General features: G+C 42.0%; 1 protein-coding gene across 1 annotated transcript in view; it reads right to left on the bottom strand.

Annotated features, from left to right (window-relative positions):
- Positions 1–23,520, bottom strand: part of LOC106886938 (probable acyl-CoA dehydrogenase 6) — a 51,482-nt gene that overhangs the window by 10,247 nt on the left and 17,715 nt on the right. The window contains exons 3-5 of the mRNA XM_014940229.1: positions 12,606–12,735; positions 8,887–8,993; positions 3,570–3,737 (exon numbers count right to left, since the gene is read on the bottom strand). Coding sequence (XP_014795715.1) covers positions 3,570–3,737; positions 8,887–8,993; positions 12,606–12,735 — 405 coding nt within the window. The remainder of the gene's footprint in view (positions 1–3,569; positions 3,738–8,886; positions 8,994–12,605; positions 12,736–23,520) is intronic.

Below are 23,520 nucleotides of genomic sequence, written 5' to 3'. Positions count from 1 at the left end.
AACCAAACATTTTACTACCCACATACATGGTATTCCAACCGGTTTTGCGATGAGGAGGTATTCTGGTAATATTTTCCTTGTTATTCTACCTTCTTTCCCCAATCCCCTACCGCTCTCTAAGATGGCTGGGTAGGAGTTGGTCACTGCACAGATTGTTGTGGTCCCTCTCTGTACTCATCTGTACCCTGCTGTCCTTCACGGCTTTTGGTGAACAACTCCTCCTGACCTAATAGAGACATCTCAGCTTCTACTGACAGGAGGCCTTCAGCCATGTGAAAATTCCTTTGGTTTTGCAGGCAGAAGATGTTGGCATCCATCCCCTTCAAATTCTCTCTCTACATTGATTAAGGCTATGGAAAGTTTAATCTCTCTGCAGAGATGAAATACTGACACTACTTCCAAATGCCAAGACTGCTCTCAGAATAAGGTCCACATAGATTTCCACATCCTCCACCAGCCAACATATAACCAGATGATGTGGAAGGAATACTTGCTTTGGCCCGTGTTCAATGCAGGAAGAAAATTAGGAGAGCTGGATAAAAATTTTTTGATTCTTGGATTGAAAATTATCCAGCAATTTGCACCCAGGCATTCCAAAAAACCATCTGTGGTTTGTTGCTGTATTGAAATCAGAGCTAAACAAACACACTCTGAATGATTTCCAGGCCCAAATGATTTCTGGAACATCTTTTTTCTGTTGGAATATTACCACTTGGTTTCTTTGAGAGTCTCAGAGATCATGTCTTGGGTCTCCTTCCAGCTGGTTTTATGCAATCATTCTCCTCACCCATGTGAGGATGCACTTACTGCTCTTATGGACTCTGCTGGAAAAAGTAGAACTGCTGCCAGTTCTTCATTATTGCTAAATCAGTCCTGTCGGGTACTTCCACAGACACACACACACAACAACAACTACTCAAGAAAGCTCTCACAGGTTTGGTTAGAGGAGCTGAATGTGTTACTGTTTTCTATCCATACTTCTTCCAGACTGGGCTGTGTGTTCAAGTGTCCTGAATCCAGCAGCGTCCCCTCTCTGCTGTGCCTTCCCAGTGTCACCTCCTCTCAGATTAATTCACGTTTCTCACACTGAAGGAGGCCAAACTGCATCAGTCTCGCGTTGTTCCCCCCGTGTTGCTAGCACACTCTTCACACTTTCTCTTCTTTGAAGACAACGACACGTAATCATCTCATTGGCTACAATATGGGCAGCAAAATCTTCCCATACTTAGTTTAATTATCTTCATTCTCTTTGTAAGGGGTACTACATACTAGAAATCACCAGCAGCAGTAGAAATCATCTGCCCAGGTAACTCCCGGAGCTTGTCTGTATTAAGTAAATCACAAGGCATCCCATAACACACAAATCTCAATCTAGTAAGGCCAAGCGCCTCATTTACTAAAATCACTCTGACAGAGCCATCTGTGCTGCTCCACCGGTATCACCAAGACGGATGGATCCATCTCTTCCTGGGCAGCTCTTCCCAGGCCTCTCTGATTTTTCATTTTCTCCCTCTCTTCCAGCCTTCTGACAACCTCCTTTATTTCCTATATTCTATCTTGAGAGAAAAGAAGGCAGCCGCTCCCTCCTGACACCACTTAGTGCCATTACAGGTGGAAAGAGGCACATTTTAAATTGCAACCTGAGAAACACGCTCTTTCCCCTTTCCTGGATGCTCTTCTCCTGACCATCTCCTCCTCCTTGCCTCTACCCTAGTGCTGCCTGAGGGCTGGGAAGACAAACCAGCACACAAATAGTTACCAGATGAGGGCTGCAAGCCATCTGTCTGTATGCCTTACACACAGACATTTCATGACTTGTTAGATTCACTTTCATCATATGAGAAATTCAGCTATTTTTTTTTGTTTTAAGACATCGTTAGTATGAGGAGTATTCTAATTTGTCTATGGACTGTGAATCCACACTGCTGTTATACAAAATCCCATTATCAGAAACGCATCCAGAAGCATCTGTCAAATCCAGACCACGCTTTGCTTCGCCCCCGAATAGACCCCACACACACCTAAAATCAGAAGCAGTGAACCCTGCTTCACATCTCACATAAACCACCAGTTGTTGAAGTCAGCAATTTGCTTTCAGACTTGGAACTTTGTTTTGGTTTTTTCTTATCACCTCATTTTACAAGTATGAAACAATTAGGATTTTTCTGAAACAGGCTGGACTAGTCCCCGTGTCCTTCCAGCTGCCAGCAATGGAGGAGCTGCTGTACCACAGATCCCCTCCTGACCCCACCATCCAGGTTGGTGGCCTCAGCACTCCTAAGCCCTAACACACTCCTTCTCCAGCTCTGACACACACCCATCCACAGGCGCTCGATGGTGGTGTCCTCCAGAAGCTTCCCATGCAGCTGTGACCTGCTGCCCTCCAAGGAGCACGGTCTTGGACAGACAGACATCCTTCGGATGGACCAAAACAGCTGGAGCTTCCTCCTCACATCTGTGCCAAACGGCAGCCTTTCTCATATTTTTCCTGTCATCTTGAAAAAAAAAAAAAAATCTCATTTCTGAGATGACCCACCCACAGAGCACAATGAACCGTCTTAATATTTCATTTCAAAAGGTCACCAATCTTGGTACCGTGATGCTTCTGGAGGCCAATGTCTGCATCACACCAGAGAATGAATGCATATCCACTCTGAGGAGTGCAGGTTTTGTTTCTAGGAAGACTTCTACGCTTCTGCAGACCAGCTTCAAGTGACTCAGGCAATTTTTCTACTCAAAATCTATTTACTGCACGTATTTCCCATGCATTTGCCAAGTTTAAAACCTCTAAACTGTTTTATTTTTATACGTTTGAGAATCGTTTTCAATATTTTCTGAAGAAACAAGACAGCAAGCTTAAAAATACTCCTCCATTCATTGAAAAAAGAATATATATATACACACATATATATATATATTCTGTTCACCAGTCCTCATACAGAAGAGAAAAGGGTTAAATGCTATTTTGGAAAGATAATTTAACAACGTCTTACATATAGTTCATATGTAGCAAAGATCTGTGTAAATAGTGTAACACATTATTTATTTTGAGGACTGTTTGCATCTCATGCCTTTTGGGGACAGAACACCAAGATAAAAGTTTTGTGGAACTTCTCCAAAACTAAAAGGCACTGGATGCTATAACTTTCAAAAAAAAAATAAATGTTGGCTCTATTTTTAATGATTTCTTTGAGGCATTCATTTTGTCCTTGGCATTGACTTGTCTATTTGTTTTCACAGAAGGTTATGAAATATTCCCATGCCAATGTATTCTGAACAATTTTTCTAAATTTGTTTTTGGTGGAAAGGACTCTCCACATAAAATTGTTTGGGAGCCACAGGCTGAAGGCTGCAAAATATTTAACTTCCTTCTCCTGTCCTCTTGACCCCTACTTTTTTTGTGGAAGTGTGCACATGTGTTTCAGAACCAACTCGATGGTGAAACCCCTGACTAGAGGAGCACTCACGGCGTGGTGCTTCCCATCAAACGCCTCTCCATCTTGCACGAGGCATACACAAAAAGCCACAGATAAAATCAAAGGAGAAGAGGGACAGTTCTGTGCTGTTACCGGGCAGATTCATGGGCAGACAGATGAGAGACTTGTTTCGGTGGGGGGGTCCCTCGCTGGTGTTGGCCAACAGGCACATCCAGTCCGCCTGGCACCCCGTCGTCGTCCACATCTTACCCCCATTTATGACGTATTCGTCGCCTTTTTTCACAGCTGTCGTCTTGATACCTGTTCCAAAACATAGGAAATGAGGGGTCATTCTTGTGAAAGAGGGAGAGGCTGGTGCCCACACGGCTGGCAGAGCCTCTCTTGCACGGCTCTCCTGCTCTCGGCCAGACAACTAACACTTGGTTCTCCCTTCATACGCCCCAGCTCCTCCAACAAGGCAGATCAGACCCGTTGGGACAACCCTTGGGAGGTGACCCGGGGACACAGACCACTTCCCTCACCCTCCTTTAGGTGGAGTCTCCATCCCAGCGGATGAAAGCAGAAACCTTTCCCTGGGTAAATCTGGTGGTCAGAGGCTGAAACGTTTCAGCCCGTGAAATGGTGACCCGTGAGGCGCTGCCACCATGGGCTGCATCGGCCACCAAGGAGACCACTGATCCCAGAGTCACCACCTCAACCCACACAAAGCTCCATGTCCATGTGCAGAAACACACTTGTGTACACACATACAGACCCACACACCTCCTGCCTCTCCTCGCTCAGCACGGCATAGTGAATTCAAAGCTGGTCAACTTGCAAAGGTCAACTCTAAACACTCAGAATGTCTGTACATGAAGGAGTTCTAAACACCTGCTGTTTATACACCCCTTGCATATCCTCCCTATGTATGTTTTATAAAAAAAAAATAATCTTATTTTCAACTGTGAGTGTTCCCATCACACCCCAGCAGAATTTCCAAAGGACTGGCTTCCCTCCCCTGCAAAGGAACTACTTCACCCAAAACCCCAGCTGAGGAAGACTCTTCAACTACCTATAAGTAGGTGATGGTATAGGAGAACCCCACCACTCCCCTAATAGCTCCTGTAAACCTAACGAGACTATAAATTCCATAAAAGCACACACAATCACAGAATCTTCATGGTTGGAAGGGACCTTTGTGATCATCGAGTCCAACCACAAAAAAAACAAAAAAACAAACAAACAAACAAAAACCCACAAAAACCCCCACCACAAGAGGTCTTAGTATCGAAGAAACTGGGGGGAAAACGATGGGAGAGGATTGGGTAAGGTATAAGAGAAGGGAAAATCGGATACAGCTGTGGCTAAAGGAACTTACAAGCAGATAATGATGAACAGCAAGGGAAAGAGATAGTACTAATGTAAAATGACAAAAAGTCATTAGTACTAATGTACTAAAGACAAAACCAGTAGCCCTATAGCTATTCAGTCAATGAAAGGACTATACCACATCTGTCCAAGAAGCTTGATATGAAATCTCTATACTAACAAAGGCCAAGAAACTGAAGGAACCTAAAGTCCTGATGCTCGTAACAAATGGAGACAGGCACTGGACAATCCTATACACGGAGACTAAATAATAAATGAAGGACACACAAGAGCTGGGATAAGAAACAGGAGTCTGTACTGAAGTATGGTGGAAAGGATGGGAGTAGATACAGTGACTGACATCACACATCTCTCTGTTGTGGAACAGCTACTGAGGAGATTAGATAGAGGTCCCATGGAAGGTCTGGAGAGGAACAAATAGCACTGTGATGTTATCACAAATGTAAACAGGTCTTGCAATCACATCGTCGCAGGGTACTAACCACCCAAATGCAGATTGAAGAACAAATGCCTCACTAACGGGAACATTCAAGTACTCCCAGATATCATGGTTGACAGTTCGCTACAAACACTTGAGAAATGACTATTTAAAATCAATTTATGAAGAGTTGATGCTCTTTAACTCTAATTAGAAGAAAGATGACCGAGTCAATAAGTAAGTTCTATGTTTAAAATACAACAGGCTTTGAAAAACTACTTAATTCACTGAAGTCAAGTGGACTCAGTCTCAGGGATATGAAGATAATTTGGAATAATTGACTGTAATTATTCTCCCTGATAGAGCACAGTTCTGGGAAAATACTACTTCAGTGTGTGCTCCATAACCCATTTTTGGCAGGTCCACACCACTGGCCTTGTGGTGCCTGCAACTCAACCCCTTAGAAAGCATCATGTGAGGGCCCCTTCTAGGAAAGGCCACAAGGCATCATTGAAAGGCACACGATAGAAATCATCTGGGCTGGTCACCATTCAAATAACAACATACTTGAGCCTCAAGTTTTCTTCTCCACTGTGCTCTTGAGTCCAGCCACGCCTCTCAATAGATTGGACAAAAGGCAAAGTTGGCTTCAACTTTTAAGGTCAATATTAGGATCAAAGACAGTCTCTATTTTACCTCAAACCAGGACAAACACATATTCTTAAACTAAAAAACGAAGAATACATATCTTAAATTTATATCATCAGCACAGGAAAAGAAAATACAACAAAACTTGCAAGAAATAGCTTCAGGTCTAAATAAATTTAGAAAGGAAAGAGATTCATCATCAAAGTACGTTACAGTTTGGAGGTCAGAAGGTAAGAACTGCCACTGGTCAAGCTAAGTTAAATCTTGCAGACGAAAACCAAGAAAATCAGAGGTTGTGGTGGCAAACAAAAATGTTTCAGCCACAGAAATGAAAAGAGAATGAGAAAAAATACAAAGTATATAGGAGACACCTCAAAACTAAAGAAATATTTCACATGAGATTACAAGAAGATTCACGATATAGCTGACAAAGCAAGACATCTACAGGAAGGACTGTACAGAAATTAAAATCAGTGAATACCCAGATTGTTGGTTTTGGCAATCTGCACAGCCTCAGAATACACTTGGAAAGAAAAGAGAATTCAATATACCAGTGGTAAATTGAATTTAAAAGTGGTAAATCTTATTTAAAACCAACCTGATTTGGTTATTATGAAAATGGATTTTCTAGATGAAGAAAAAGAAAGAAGGCAGAAAAGAAAAAATACTGTTGGACCCAAGCAAACTAAAATTGATGCTACTAGATAACTGTGAGTTAAAATTTTGAAAAGATAAGAATTAGAACAGAAGTGGAAATGTGGGTAAGGAACTTGGCAAAGGGGAAATTGCATCAGGTTGCATTAGAAGAGGAACTGCTGATGTGCAGGGAGGGTACTATTGGAGCTTCTCCTTAGATATCAGCCTTTGGACAAAACCTATCGAATATTTACATTAATGCTCTTTAAAAGAAAAACAGGAATACACTAATGACACTAGTGACAAATACCTGGGAGACATCACCAACACAGGCAACTGTGTTATTATTCTTCTTCCAGAACATGTTCTTACGTACCCCCAAAGACTATCAGCAAAACATTACATAGTAGTGAGCAAGAATGAGACAAAATCATTAAAACTGACACAAATGTGTATGTTTTGTGGTACCAAGAATCCTGACATTAAAGACAGACACTTTCTATACCATCTGTTCTGTCCTGTTCTGCTTCTCAAGCCATCCCTGCGCCAGTTTTGTCATACGTGGCCAATACCATGTATAATACAGAACTTCTACATGTCAGAGCAGACAGGTGCTCCTACAAATTGAAGTCCTTGAAATTTATATCAGACTAGTCCAATACACAGTCCTTTTTTGTTCTGCTGAATTCTGAACATATTAATTCCAGGCACCTTTCATTTCTCATGTAGAGACACGCTTTTTTTTCCCTTCTGTGTTCACATCACCTTCAGTAATTTTGCAACTGGCAGAAGAAAAATGCCTGAGATACCAGGTTAAAATGGTCACATGGCAGAAGCACATCATGAAGGGCTGCTGTGCTTTACCTCACTTAAATAAGGCAGAAAACACCCCAATAGCATGAGGAACCGAAGGAAGTACCAAATCTCACACAGCTCAGTCTACTTCAAAGCTGGGCCACCAGAGATATCATGTTGTCTCCACTTCATGCAAACTACTGCCACTGAGAACATCAGTTGGTGCTGCTCATGCCCAAGTTGTCCATTTCATCACCCACTCTAAGCTCTTTTCTGGGTTTATATCAGGGACCAGATCTTCCCAAAGTATCGTCACTTCATCTTGCAGCCTGGGTTCATCAGACAATCCCAGCAGGTTCTAAATGTCTCTTTAACTGTATGAATCCAAGTGTATCATACCAATTAAACCGGATGATAAACAACATGCAGCTAAAAGAATATTTATGTTACTTATTATCTGGAACACTGCATCAAAAAATTAAAATCATATTTAGAAAGTTCTGATAATCATCTAATTAAACTAGAGAGGCATTAATTAAAATAAATGATGTTGTATTTACTACATTAGCAAAATTCAAATTTCAAATTAATGAAAAACAAGTCTCTAAAAATTATGGATTTTTTCTTTACAAACAAAATCAATTAGCTAGAAAGGAAAACAGCAAGGGATCATGCAGGAAGATTTAGTCCCATAATTTCATAGAATCATAGAATTGTCTCCACTAACTCTCTTGAAAACTACCTGCTGCACCCTTGCTCTAACACTGCGTAATTCGCTATTTGTCTTGAGAAAACAACATGAGTTTGGTCAAGGAGATGGACATAGGACTCTGCTATCAAAAAACTTCTGTCAAACTTGGTGATCCTGTCTGCAGAAGACCTTGTCTCAGTAATTTCCAAGAGCACAACGTGGACACAGGATGGTGAAGTTGAACAACAGCAAAACCTCTAAAAGCCATTTCTTGTCATTTCCTTTATCTTAAAATCATAGAAACATAGAATGGTTTGAGTTGGAAGGGACCTTCAAGACCATGCAGTCTCACCCCCTGCCCTGGGCAGGGACACCTCCCACCACACCAGGTTGCTCCAAGCCCCCTCCAACCTGGCCTTGAACCCCTCCAGGGATGGGGCAGCCACAGCTTCTCTGGGCAACCTGGGCCAGGCTCTCACCACCCTCACACCAAACAAGTTCTTCCCCACATCTCAGCTCCATCTCCCCTCTTTCAGGGTCAAACCCTTCCCCCTCGTTCTGTCACTACGTGCCCTTGTTCTGCTGTAGTTTTATAAATGATTAAGAGAGAATTAACGAAAGAGAGGTCTGTTTTAGCGTATCAATGCTGTGCTCAGCCCATACAGGGCTGTAGCTATTGATTCACTGGCAAACACAGTCAATTTGATCACTTTTGAATGCACCAGAGGCACGTGCTACTGCTCCTGGAGTATTACTCTTTGCCCTTGCCACCCCAGACTCTTCCTCCTTTGCACTTACAAATGACAGCGGCAAAGGGAAGGGTGAGGGAAACCAGATTCTTCCCATTAAACCACCAGGCTGTCTGAAATGGGCAATTTTCAAGATTAACTTACTTGCCACATCTGACCCAGCTCCAGCTTCACTGACTCCCAAGCAAGCCACAAAATCTCCAGCTATAGTTGGAACCAGGAACTGCTTTTTCAGCTCATCAGAACCAAACCTGCAACAATACAATGAGAAACATTAAAGGCGTTTAAAGGTAAAGTTTATTTACAAGAGGGAACAAATTTTGTTCTACCCACACAGTGATCACTTTTCTTAAAATCTGCCCCAGAGCCAAAAGGCAGAAGAGACACCCTCTGGAGCTGTGAGTCACAGCCTTTGCCAGAAGTGCAGTCACAGTCATTTCAAACAGGGTGTTCACACCTATTCATTCAGGCATCTTGCTCCTGCAGAAATGTGTGGTCTCGACGCCCCAAACCTGAGCTGTATGAGTGTTGTTTTGAGAGTTATCAGACCTCAATAAACGTAATCCCCGGGGTCTCCCCTCAGTACTCCTGAGGGAGCCAGGACAGGGGACCCCGCTCTCTGAGCATCCTCTGACTTCTGCACCAGCTTTGCCAGGTTTTAGTGGTCGCTGAAAAGTGATGACACGTGATGACCACCCTCTGCAAACAGCTGTATTTACATTATTAATATTTTACATCTGCATAGATCATACAGGGAAATCTATTAGTGCTTCTCCCCAGCTGCTCTTTTAGTCCCTAGAAAAATAAAGAGGGAAACAGCAAACTCTTGGTGGCATTTAAACACTAAAATTCACTTGGCCATATTTCAATGCAGTTAAGAGACACCCTATTTTTTTTCCCCCAACATGTAGCTGCTGTCAGCGATCCAAAACATGGTTCACCTCATTTCACGGTTGATTTTGTCCTAATTAACATTCACTTGCAGCGTGAACGGTGAGCTCCCGGTCTAGTTCTTGAGCCTCCCTTGTGCTCGACTGAAAAATTCCTCGGGGCATGACATGCCTCTTCTGGGAGCAGAAACACATGAAAGTCAAGTGCCTCCTTAGCCTGTTTATCCCAAATAAATACAAGAAGCGAGCCTGGAGTGTTTACTCCTTCCTCCAGCACATGGGGACAAAGCCCCCTGCTTTGTTATGCAGTGTACTTTTGGGTTTTTTTGGCTTTTCCTTGGGTTGGGATCAAGTATGGCCAGTTGAACATTCATTAGACAAAAAAAACCCCAACCAACAACATGAAAAAATGAGATTATGAGAGGAGCTAGCAGGGATTTTTGGCAATGCTTTGTGATGCTTAAAGCTTTGCCAACCTCTAGTTATTTCAACAGAGGATTTCCATGACAAGACCATTCCTCAGAATAACATTTTTGGTTTAATATCTTTGTTTGGTTGGTTTAAGTTCCAGAAAACAGTTCAGCTCTTCCCAAAAATGACGCTACAGAAGAAGTTCTTTTGCAATTAAAAAACAAAAGAGGAGTCTGGCAACTCTCTCCTCAGCAGATGACGGGTCTCTGCGCCCTGCAGAAGGACGGGCAGCCCAGCAAGCAGCCAGTTACTGCTCTACAAATCTGTTGTTTCTGTAAAATGCTACCCATTTCCCAGATGTGAGACTCTGACCCCTTAAGAGTTGCGTGGAAGTGGTCCGTCCTTGCCTCATCCCCACTTTCTCAGTAACACTGGTGGGACATAATGAATACAAACACAACAACGACAATGGTCGACAACCTATATTATAAATACTGGGTAAAAGCAAAATAAAGCCATGGCAAAATACAGATGTAAGAACACTTCCATGATCCACATAGTTCAGCTTCTGTGCTCTGCCAGTTATCAATTTGAAGCCACCTTCATTCATCTCAAAAATACATGAAAAACTGGTTTCTGACAGGTTAGATTGCTACATTGAATGAAAATATGCCTATTGCACATCACTATTCTGCCTCAATTGGGCTGACAATCACCTTGGTAGAACTGCAGATGTTACTGGCTTTTGTTTCTTCTGCTTCTGGGGGAAAAATGCTGAGCTGAAGTGAATGAATTAAATTAATGAGTTCTGAGCAGAACTGACAAATACACTGGTATGATACACAACTACGTGCAGACTGAAATTCTGAGTGTGAGGAGCTGCAGGCAGCTCCAACACAGCTCTCAGTGACTGATCAACTCAAGCTTTCCCGTGCTGGAGCTCACACTCAAGCACCACTCATCACCAAAGCAAACATACAGCAGAAACGTGAAGTTTTCAGATGGTCTATGCATTGTTCTAAGGTATCTCAAGGACAATACAAAAGTTTACTCAGGGACTCCCTAGGAATATAAAGATTTCCTTTGGGCAAAGGAGAGAGTAACTCTGACCTGCTGCCACTTTCCTCCTCACACCAGCCAGAGGGGAATTCCTCCCAGTTCTCTTTCTGTCCTGCTCCCAGACTTGTAATAATAAAGTCCTGCTCCCACTATTACTAATACAGGAGCTACATGCCACGCTGTTGCTTCAGGGGAGTTCTGCATGGGCATCCCACCATCTGATGCCCAGGTGCAGCTCAGCAGTACTCCTAGGATCTTCAAGATACAGGGAAAGAAACAGGAAAAAGCAAAAGGGGAGAGATGCTCATTACAGACACAGGAACTGCACGGTGAAGAGCAGGCAGCACCCTTGGGCTGCACAGCAGCCTCGTTAAATTCAGTCATTTACATAACCTGGATTTAAAGGAATCCACGCTGCAACCAGCTTTCTCTCCTCCAGTCCCCGTTTCAGCCAAGATGGGACAAGATGCGAGTTTAAAAAAATGCATTTAGAAAACTTACTTACTTTTTGTGAAAGGTGGCATAAGAAAAAAAAGGAGTAGGAAAAGCACTCTGGCTCCCAGTTTTTATCAAGCCTTTAAGCTTCAGTTATTTGAAGATTTTATGAAGTAAATTGTTCAGTTCGAGCTACTGCTGTGTTCTGGAAAGAACACCCCTGAGAAGCCTGTATGAGGCTACCTGGTGGGTGTGACCACCTCCTGCAGATGTAACTACCTGAAAGGTTTTGGTTAAGAGTGATTGCCAGGGGCAAGCTGCTGGACCACCTTGTCACCTCCCTCCAGCTTTGCAAGCTGCTGCTTTGATGGAGAACGTCTGTGAAACTACTACAGGAAGGAGGAGTTGGTAACTGCAGCTTTTACTGAGGGATGAAAACAAAACCCAAACAGATAGAGAAAGTGCAGGAGCCTGAAAGACAGCGAGTGGTGAAAGGGGAACACCAACACAAGCGGATGAGAAAAAGCAAAATGAGTAATTGCCCGGAATGGGAGTATTTAGGAAGCATGACACAAGTGCTACAACTGTAGGACTGAAATCATTATTTTTGAAAAGTCACAGTCAGTGATAAGCACCTTGTAAAGCTGGAAAAGAGCAAGTAAATTATAAAATAGAATTAGACTAATCATTGCAACTAAATGCATCCTTACTAACTGCACTGGGATATCTGGCTAGGAAAAACACAAACATGAATAGGGAGATTCTGGAATTAAAATTGGTTTATTGGTTGTGGCACCAAGGGTCTGTGTTTATAAACATATCTTCTACTGTAAAACAAGGCCTGTTTTAATTTATGATATTCTAATATTAAAAACATATGTCTTTTCCCCCCTAACGTGTCTGAGAGAGGTATAGACTAGGTTCCTTCCGCAAGCATCACTGAAGAGCAACTAGACAGTAAATCTGCACAGTAATGGGGTTTTTTTTTCTAGTCTTATATAGATTGGGTTTTAGGCTTAAACACACAGGATTTGGGTTTTAGGCTAAACCAGACTTTCTGAAAATTACCTCGTGAGAGCGGGAGTAGCCATGCCGGCTTGCACGCCGATAGCCATGGGAATGCCTCCGCAGCGGATATTTCCCAGCTCTTCTGCCACTGCAACGTTGTATGAGAAGTCCAAGCCCATGCCACCATATTCTGAGGAAAAACAAATCCGTGACACTCATGTTCTAGACGGGCATAAGTAAAATATTGCTACTGCAAGGACTCGCCAACCGCGATTTCACTGCTAATTTTTAAATATTTGACAATTATCAGCTTCCCTTTCAGAAAAGTGATGCCACGCTGTTCTTTACAAAACCTAAATTTAAAATTACACCTGCTCTAATTACCCTTGTGCGCCTCAGGCCACCTCTGAAGATCCTCAGTAGCATCATTACTTTTATTGGAAACAGCAAGAAAGAGAGGTGTGCTGCTGAAAACAACATCAGAAGGCAGAATTATTCTTTCTAACAGCAAGGTCGTATGATGAAACCACCAAAAAGTAAGATATTCTCTGTGACAAGGATTGGCACCCGCTCTCATCCCCCAGTGCGCTAAGGAAGAGCTCATCCTTCTCACCCACAGCCATCAAGTCAGAGAGTCATAGAATCATAGAACTGTCCAGGTGGGAAGGGTCCTTTCAGATCATCGAGTGCAACCATCAACCCAACACTGACACAAACCATCACTAAACCATACCTCTAAGCACCATGTCTGCCCGACTTTTAAATCCCTCCAGGGATGGTGACTCCACCACTGCCCTCGGCAGCCTGTTCCAAGGCTTGATAACACTTTCAGTGAAGAATTTTTCCCTAATATTCATCCTAAACCTCCCCTGGCGCAACTTGAGGCCATTTCCTCTTGTCCCATCGCCTGTTCCTGGGGAGAAGAGCCCGACCCCCCCTGGCTACACCCTCCTTTCAGGGAGTTGGAGAGAGTGAGAAGGTCTCCCCTCAGCCTCCTTTTCTCCAGGCTGAACACCCCCAGCTCCCTCAGCCGCTCCTCACAAGACTTGTGCTCCAGACCCCTCACCAGCTTCATTGCCCTTCTCTGGACACATTCCAGCACCTCAACGACGTTCTTGTCATGAGGTGCCCAAAACTGGACACAGCAAGACCATGTGCAGTCATGTCCCTATGGTAAGGTCCCTCAAACCCACATTAGACACAAGGACAACACAGAACACATGTATTTCACATCCTGGCACCTGGTAGGTGCCATCATTAAAGTATTTTTCATTAGCAGAAGACAGATGACCCCATGTGCCGGCCGGATGCCAGTTGGGCCACTCCTTCTCCCCACATTCCAATCTGCAAATTAAAGAGGATATTATTCTTCACCTCCTTCCCATGCCCACAGCTGATAAACCCACCACGCAGCAAAACACAGAGAAGTGCTATGTTGCTATGATGGATGAGGCAATTCCTCGCTGTATTAAATAGTTTATAGTCCAAAGGAAACATGGTGAGAAAGAGAAGGTTACTGCTTGACGTCATTAGTTGACTGAGAAGCTTTGATTAGATAACAGTTTCCTCCCTTTTTTGTAACTGTTTTTATCCATTTGAAGACCAACTAAAAAATTTCAAATACAATCCCCCACCCCTCAACACACTCAATAAGGGGTGGACGACCCTCTTTCATTTTCACTTGCTGACCTCTATCTGAGCTCACCCCTCTACTGACCTGCTTTCAAGTTTTCAAAAAACACCATTAATTAAAAATCAAAACACGCTGGTGCATAAAAACACAGGGCTTTGTGCACTGTCATCTGCTTCCTAAACCCACAGAAACTCTCCTTTGTGCATCCTCTTTCTGCAGAAATAAAGGAAAACACAAATGGAAAAGGCCAGGCGTGAAGTTCAATTTTCAAATACCATTTCCCTCCAGGTCATCCTGAATAGTCTGGATTGTCAGAATTAAAAATAAAAACCAAACAGCTACTTTTCCAAACTTTCAACTGAAAAATTTTAAGAATCTTTCTTAAAAATGTACACAAACTAAAAATTCCTACAATTTTTTTTACAAAGCCCCCATCAATAAATAAATGCTCTGAGGAAGAGTGAGGAATGTATGCACACGTGAGGCAAGGGTATCTAAAGATGAGTGGTGTGAGAGAGGTTTTGCTAGTTTTTTACCCATCTACAGCAGGGTTATACCAGATAACCTTGGCTGTGGCACCGCACAGATGCCTTCCACTTTGTTTTATTTTGTGTGAAATCAGTCAATCATTTTAGTGCCAAGCTACAGTTACTATTAATTTTGTCTTTAGTTCCGTCTACTGAGCAGTTATATCCATGTCTTTTACTTAATTTCACAAATCAAAACCCTTAGCTTCTTGATTTATCCAAAGCAACATCCCAGGTGGGATGCCACGCACAAAACTGATCCCAAAATGCTGCAAGAGGTCACCTCTGAAAATTATGCCACTGAAGGAACTTCCTACCCAAGGGGGGAAGGGATCCGAAGGAAGCCCCGGGAGCTGGGAAGGTCGGGGGGAAGCACCACCACATGGAGGGATGGTGCAGCCTCCAAAGAGTTTATAATCTGAAGGTAGATAATGGAAAGGACAACACAGATATAGATGGGTGGGAAGGCTGGAAGCAAATGGCAAAAAAAATCATCAGATGATACCCAACTTTTCACCAGTTCTGTTCCAGGAGCCAAGGAGAAAAGAATTTCACGTAGAAAACTTTAAATTTAACTCTTTAACTTAGACAAAACCACCAGAGCCTTCTCATTCCCACCTGCTGCAGCAATGATGGCGAATGTTTTACAGAATTAATGCCTAATTTTTATTTGGAATACACCTTACCCTTTTGTGGAATGACTCTTCTTTGCAATAAGGGAATAAGCTGGTCAGGATGGCCCGTCTCAGCACCAAACACCCCCTCCTGGGAGTCTCTGCACAAGGAGGTGCTGCCAACAGGGCGATTTAGTTTTCATTCAGAAAAGCAAGCACCATGGCTAATATAATTTTCAGTGAAAAATCCATAATGAAAGGAACCAAATCGATTTCAGATGTGATTTTTTTTTAAAAGAATAACAAGCTATATGTAAATATTCACATGCAAAACATTTCTAGGGTAGATATTTGATTTAACTTTAAAATGAGATGAGTGACCTTTAGAGAATTGTTTGGTTGCATTTCCATTTTTAATTTGCAAGAAATATTAAAGGAACAAAGCAAAGTAAAACTGGGCAGGAAGTCTAATGCACTAAAGTTTTTATCATTCAGAACAGGCAGAAAAAGGGAAATCTTCTACATTCAAATTGTTACTGTTTTGCCATCAACAGCACAACTTCCAGCTGTTCAATGACTTAATTAGATATCTGAATGGCACCAGGATATAGTAAATATTCAAAAGATCCAGAGCTCATTCTGGTTCTTCTGAATTCCACATAAATAAATAATTAAAAGGAAAAGCAATACTACATGATTCAGGGATTAAACAGATTTATTATATTTGCTACTTACTAGAATTTCTATGCTCAGATTCAATATAAAGGCTGACTATTTTTCAGCTGAAAGCTGTGTTTAACCTCCCTCTCTATAGGATCTTTTCTTCCAGCCCAAGCTGGCACACAGCTTGTTGGAAACCCAGATTTGTCTGACACGGGAGACTGAACCCACTGAACTCAAGATGTCTCAGCCAAAGACACACTTTTTACTAGATCATAAATTTCAAATCTTCCAATCTCCAAGTGGAGTTAAAAACTGAGAATTGAAATTGCAGGCATGGGGTGGGGGGGAAAACTTGAAAAACGTTGGGTTTGAATAAATTCTTAGCACAGTGAATTTAATATTAGTGAGCCATCTATCAACTACCGCCGCAGCCAGGAGCACACCCCCCCCACCAGGGAATTTCCTCACTTGTCAGTGTTAACAGAGTGTGGTTACCTCTTTAAGACAAACCTCCATTTTTCAGTTTTTCCCAGAAAGGTTGTGACTTTGACCTCAGACTGGGAGCAAAAGTAAAAATAAAAAAGAAAAAATAAATACATAAATAAATAAAATTCAAAATGCAAAAAAAAAGGTCAAAATAAAAATGCAAAATGCAGAAATGAAAAATCTGAATATTTTTTATAACATGAAATTGTATTCTTTTGTCAGGTTTTGTTTGGGCTTTGGTTTTTTTTCCCCAAAAGACATACAAAGACAATTTCACAATAAAAACCCATTCTGGAATGAAAACGGAAGATTTTATGCAGTGTCAAAACAAAGCATTTCCCCTTCTTTTTCTCCAACAAACTGACACGTTCCCATGCTTTCTCTGTTCTTGATAATTTTAACGGAAAAAACATTTCATAGACAACTTTCCTTTGGCTTACAGAGTGTGGACAAACACTTTATGCACTTTCTAGTGAAAAAAAAATTCTACCTGAATTAGAACTAATGAGCCAAAGCATTTCTGCACCCAATAGTGTAACTACCCTTTTACTATACAGTTTAATTTTTTTATACAATACAGTTTTACTTTTTTACAACAGAATCCTTCTTCCCAGAAACTAGAAAATTGCTCCAGAAGATGTCTGAAAAATAGTCTTAGAAATACTGCCAAGTTCCTGAGTTATTATCGTCACGGCTCAATAATCTGGCCAGTAACACACCTTCCTCTCAAATCAGAAGAAAAATGCCTGTGAGGCTGGAGTCCTCTCCAGAGCCATGGCGCTTCCCCATCCCTCCCACACACCCACAGGTAGATGGGAACTGGGGAGGATGGGTGAGGGAAAGGCAGATTTTCCAGGAGGGAAAAAGCACTTGTCAAAAATACATATTATTAATTTTATATTTTTTTTTTTTTAAAAAGCTGGTCTTGTACTCTGCACTTTCCGTTAGAGCCATCTAATTGCAAACAGTTTTAAAAACACAACCGGGTTGGCAACCATCTGTCAGGCACCAGGGATTTATTGCAGTGTTGTGTTTATTGCAGTTTGCTATTTCTAAATGAGTAACTGAAACATCTGAAATAAAAAAAGGAAAATCACAGTCAGTTCACTGGTCCGTAGGTGTAAGAGCGTCCAGAAACACAACACACAATTATAAAACTATGTGTTAATACAGTGAGGCTTTTTGGCACGTGTTTTGAGAGTTCTGTTCCTTCCCATCTCGCAAAAGGCAGTTTTAGAAACACGTCCAAGAGCCACAGAAATATCTCCCTGATGCTCAGGAGCCCATCCCTGTGCCCAGCCTGCCAGTGACGGGGAACGCGCGGCACCGAGGTTAAGTACAAACTGATTGTACTGGAATGTCATTATCCCTAAGCTTTCCCTGTTGACTCATTTTTATTTTTTTTTATCTGACCTCTAGGGAAGTTTTTTTTGACTGTGGCTAAAACCAGCAAAAGCCCTTGCCTCTCCACACCGCCTTGCTGGCACTCCTGTTACACTCCGGGGACACGGGGTGTCCCCTGCCATCGGGTCCCTCCTGCTGGGAAAACGTCCCAAAGAGAGGGGCCAAACCCCCACACCTCTTACCCTCATTCACCCACTCATCTGCCTTCATTTTCTCATCTCCTTACACAAGCATTTTGTATGCCTGTAAATAAAAACATCTTTAAATTTATTTTATTTCTATTTTTTATTATTTCTAATCCCACAGGCAATAAAGCTGTAGTATTATACCACGGACTTTAAATTGCCTTACTATTTAGTAAAAAGATAAAAAATCCTTTGCCCTTGATGATGACAGTAGGATCCATGAAAGTGGCAAAAGGCAGGGAAGAGGATGGCGTGAAGGACAAAGACATTTAGAAAAAGATGCGTTGCCCGCAATTTAATGTTGTGTTGTTTATGGTCTCCATGGCAAAGGAGATGCTGCAAGATACCCAACAGAGGTCTAACGAGCACGTCTCTCAACACACAAATTACAGGACTTTACCACAATCTCGAAGAAGTCAAAGGAGCCTAAAAAACACCCTGAAGCCGGGAAGAGTGTAATGAATTAAGGAAGACAATAGAGGGGTGATTTCAGGGAAGCGCATGGGGAAGGAAGGCAGACAGATGGGGAGAGGGATGCTCTCCATCGCACGAAACAAAGCAGAAGGAAGTTTAAGAATAAAAGTATTTTATTTTTAAATCAAATTCAATGAAGCAAAGGGTGGAAGGAAATATGAATCCTCGCAACCACCTCGGTACGTGCTCTAACTGGAGATCCCTCTTGGCAAAAGCAAGAGGGTGGAGAGAAGCTGCCGGTGCCTGCTCTCTGGAGCAGTGATAGGGGCACCACCGAGATCTTCTTGCTGAGTTAAATCCAGAATTTAAAAAAAATTAAGAAAACTTTTCTGGCTTTCCAATTTCGCAGCCAGGCATTTTGTTGCATGCTTTAAAGGATTAAGCTTTTTTACTGCCATCCCAACAACCTCATCTGGTGTAAGAGAGACCTCTGTGGAGATGGGCAGACGTGGGACAAACCTCACCACAGGGTGGGAACACGCAGCCCTGCAGGGAATGTCACTCCAAACACGCATCAGGGACTTCTGCCAGCCGGGACCACAACATTTCCATCAGCTTTCCAAGAACCTCTGTGGCAGGAAGGTACTCTTCCGCTTAAAAACTGCCTTTTTCTGCTGCTACGAGCAACACCACACACTCTTTAATGAGCGTCACCACCCGCAACAGTGTCCGAATAATGCAAAATCAAACTGGACCGTTGTGAAAAACCCATGTTCAAACTCTCTAAGAAGTTTCAGACTTGTCTGTTTAATGGCCTAGTTGGGTCTTTTAGGTGCCAGAATAGCAAAAGAAGAAGAAAAAAATCACACCGATTTTGGTGGTTTGTTCCATAAAATCTACTTTAAAAGTTTTCACATCGCATGTACTCTCTAAATCCAATGTGACTTAACAAGCTGTCTAGAGGCAGTAACGAGAAAACTAAAGATATGTTTTTCTTGTTTATCTTTTTCTGTTTACAGCTGAGATTATTTTCTCATCAGTCTCATGATAAATGACTTTGCATTTTTCACTACTTTCAACGATGCCAGAAGCTGCGTTTCTTTTGCACAGAAACAGCAAAATGTTAAAAAAAATAAATCACAGAAGAATTCACTACTGATAATTTATACTTGAAGTTATAGATTGTGATTGAAATGTTCACAGCAAGCAATTTGCAGTCAGAACTGTATGGTCTTTCTGCCTGTTGCTAATAGAGAACAAACTTACAGAAATGTGTTTGAAATTGTTTAATAAACACTTTCTCTGAATAAATTTATGAAGATTCTGAAGACAAACTGCCTGTTGTCAAAACCAGCCCGATTCTCACTTCATTATATTGTGACACTGTTCACTGAAAAGAGAATTATTTATATCTGTATCTTTTTTTATAAAGATGCTCTTACTAATGATTAAACAATAAAGACTTGAGGGCATAAGAAATAATGCCCAGTAACTCTATGGTTATATTAAATTCAAAAGTAGTCTGTATATAAATTAAAGAATATTCATTTCTTTAATTCCCACTTATATACTTCATATATAAGGAATAATATTGGCCATAGGACCTCTTCTGTTTTTATCTTTACTTACTGCCACTAAGTTATGGAAACTGGATGTGAAATGACTCATTGCACAGTTGTTTCATTGTTAGTTTAAAGGCATTTCCTGAGTTTTATGAAAAAAATAGAGTGAGAGATAATTAAAGAGGGTGATTTAAAAAAAAAAAAAAAAAAAAATTAGATAACATCATAGCACAGAAAGTACCAGAGATGGTTGCACCACCAGAGCTGAGTAGCAGCCAGGGCTCCCCAGTCACTGAGATAAGGAAGGTCTTTACCAGCTCCATCACAGCAAAAATCCAGCCTGGCCCAGGCACAAGCCCGTTTCTGCCACATTAGCCCATGGTACGAGGTTACCTGCTCTACACCAACTCCAAAAATGAGAGATGGCAGCTGATTTGGCCCAAAATCTGCTGGAGATGTTAAGCCCTTCAGGTATTTGTTAATGAACTCATATTGACACACTGCTTTTTGGTAGCTGTGTGGAGGTCTTTGGTCTCCCTGCTGTCACCGTAACCCCATGACCGAAGCGATAACCAAAGGAGAAGGCGGGTAACGCATGATCCAAAACCCCCAAAATAGCAAAATTGAGTCTTGAAAGAAGACACAGATTTTTGTCAGTGAGTGTAACAAACCGCTATCACAGTCGTGCCAAATAGTGCCCTGACTATTCCTCTGCAAAAATCAAAATCTAATGCCTTTTAAAGCATACACAGACACACACGATAACTTTACTGCTTTCCTTTATTTTATTGGGAATTCTGCCCCCCTATCCCCACCCGCTTCCTTCAGGGACATAATTTTTTACACTAAATATTAGAGCCTCCTGAGAAGAAGTTTGCTGTCCTCGTTAACTTTTTGCATTCATTTTGGTCATGATCTACAGAGATCCACAGGCTGAAACCTACTTCTCAAACCTATCCCCAAATACTGGGTTGGATCAGTTGATTACTGCATGGAACCAAATCACCCACATTAAACACGAAATCAGATGACAGGCTCAAGCAGTCCCCAGTTTGCTGCTATATCTCAATAAAAGCACCAAAGAAATTAAACAATAATCCCAGGAGTTCCAGAGGAGCAAGTCCCAGCTGCGTATCTTCTGCCCATCTAACACAACTGCTCTGTGCCCAGCACAGCACAGCCTTCCAACTTTTGGTGAGAAGTGGTAATCTCACCATTTTCTTTGCTGGTAGTTTGTTTGGGCTGTATTTCTCCTTTTCTTCCACTGTCCCAAGCAGCTCCCCCTTTCCTCATTTATGCCTCACACGTACATTGCATTCACACGCCTTTAATCGCTCCCAAGCTCAACTACGGAGCTCGTTAATTCCTCCTACAAATCAATCCTTTGAGCTTGCTTTGTTTCTTCCCTGAACTCATTACTTTGCCAAAAACTTTCAGGCTAAGGCATGCCCAGCTAAGAGCTCCCGTTCCAAATCCAACCCCCGTCTCAGTGAAATACGCATTAAATTTCAGGTTTGGGCAAAGAGCTGTAGACGAAAATTTCCTGAAAGACAGGAAAGGTCAATTCCCTCTTTTTTGAGCGATGGCCCTGCAACACGTGCAGCAAACACCCAGAAAGCAGCCTTGCAGCAAAAAGAAAAAAGAAAACTTATTAAAACAAAGAAGGGATAAAATTCTGCTCAGACTGCACAGGGGATTAACTGCAAGTTTGTGACAGCAGGACGTGGTCGGGTGCCACTCACTGAACTTGGGTCCTTTACCAGCAGGTGCAATCCAGCACCACAGCAAACTCAGTCCAACAGTCACACCTGAGCAGCTGTCAAAAAATGTCTCTCTTTATGATGGAAAGATGGTTTATTCCAAAAAGGTTGAAATCAAGATCACAGACCAAATAAATCTACATATCTATATTTAAAAAAAAAATAAATATATATATACACACGTATGTGTTAACTTGTCTCTGGTAGCATGTTAAAAATAATGGTCATTTTTCAATATTTTTTATTTGGGAATAAAAGAATTTGGGACCCAAGTTCTTCAACCTTTCCTCATCACAGAGACGTTCTAGTCCCCTCATCATCTTCATAACCCACACCCAGTATCTTCACACGGACCCACCTCCTACCACTCCTACATCCGCAGGGCTGGGTAATTAACAGTCAGTGCATTAGTCCCATTAGTTTCAAATTAAATCTTTTAAAAACTCACCAAGAATTATAGCAACTAAGCTGTGCTAATTAAATATTGAAGCAGTAAGTGGAAATAAGACTCATGAGAGGTTTTTTGGTGCCCTGCTTCCAATGCACAAAGGATTTAAGGGCATTTAGTGGAACTCATTAATTGGATCTATGAGCTTCTGCTTGACCCCTAATTTTTCTTTAACATATTTGGGCTGTGTAAAATATGTATAAAGTCATGAATATGTAAAGCACAGCTACTGAAAATGGCTTTATAAAGACTTTCGTAGAAAAAGCAAACCACTGAAATTTTTCTAAAATAGCAAAAAAGTCTTCATTCTGTGTAACTAATGCAGAAAAAAACCCAACCACATTTGACAGCAGTAACACTCCACCGCAGAGCAATACGGAAACACTCTATTACCACTCTGCAAAATACACAGTGAAAAAGCACTCCTCCAAAAATAGCACAGTAATTCTTCCCACAATAACCTGAATATATGCAATATTACAGTAGCCCACAAGCGCAGAGTGAGGAGTATATGTGATGAAAAATGAATCAGACGGGTAATTTGACAACAAGCAGCGAAACAGTGAGGATAAAAAACACCAGCGAGAGTGGAAGACGGGATGGAATTCTTTTTCTATAAATATTTATGGCATCAGCAATGATCATTACTCTGCCTGGCGACCCAGCAGAGGAAAAAGAATTAGATTGTGGTATCTTTTGCCATCGCCCAAGAGAAATCCTGTCCAAAAAGCAGAGCTCCAGGAGCTGGTGGTGCTCCCCAGGGCTCTGCACCACCAGCTCCTGCCCCCAGGCCCCAGGTAGCCCAGGGCAAGTGGCTCCAACCAAGCTGGTACCAAGGGAGCAGATGGCTCCAGCTCACACCACCGTGTTCCTCTTGGTGGCACTTATTCTTCTCTCACCCACTAATGACTTCCTCAGACACACAGGAACCCATAACCTCTGGGACCTCAAATTAACCGGCCACGCTTGGTAACACCCAAAAGTATTAAAGGAAACCAAGCAGTTAATAACCCAAGAGCTGTTTTTTAGGAAGCCAACTTAAAACATACCAGAGTTTCATAACAGCTCTCAGTGCCCCCCTTGCTTCCAACAGCCACCACTGCAGCCAGGTTGGAAATGTGCTATTTTATCACACTAAAAACCTCTGCCCAAACGTTAAAAGCTGCTCTAGAGAAAAAAAAAAAAATGGGGGTACGGGGCCACCTGCCCATTTCCAGAGCTCAGGGAGCTTCCCTCAGCTACAGAGAGATTGCAGGGCACCTTTCCTGAAAAAAGATCG

The sequence above is a fragment of the Calidris pugnax genome, unplaced genomic scaffold, assembly GCF_001431845.1.
Source record: "Calidris pugnax isolate Ruff unplaced genomic scaffold, ASM143184v1 scaffold76, whole genome shotgun sequence".
In the NCBI taxonomy this organism is placed as follows: domain Eukaryota; kingdom Metazoa; phylum Chordata; class Aves; order Charadriiformes; family Scolopacidae; genus Calidris; species Calidris pugnax.
This window is presented reverse-complemented; position numbering and strand designations above follow the sequence as displayed.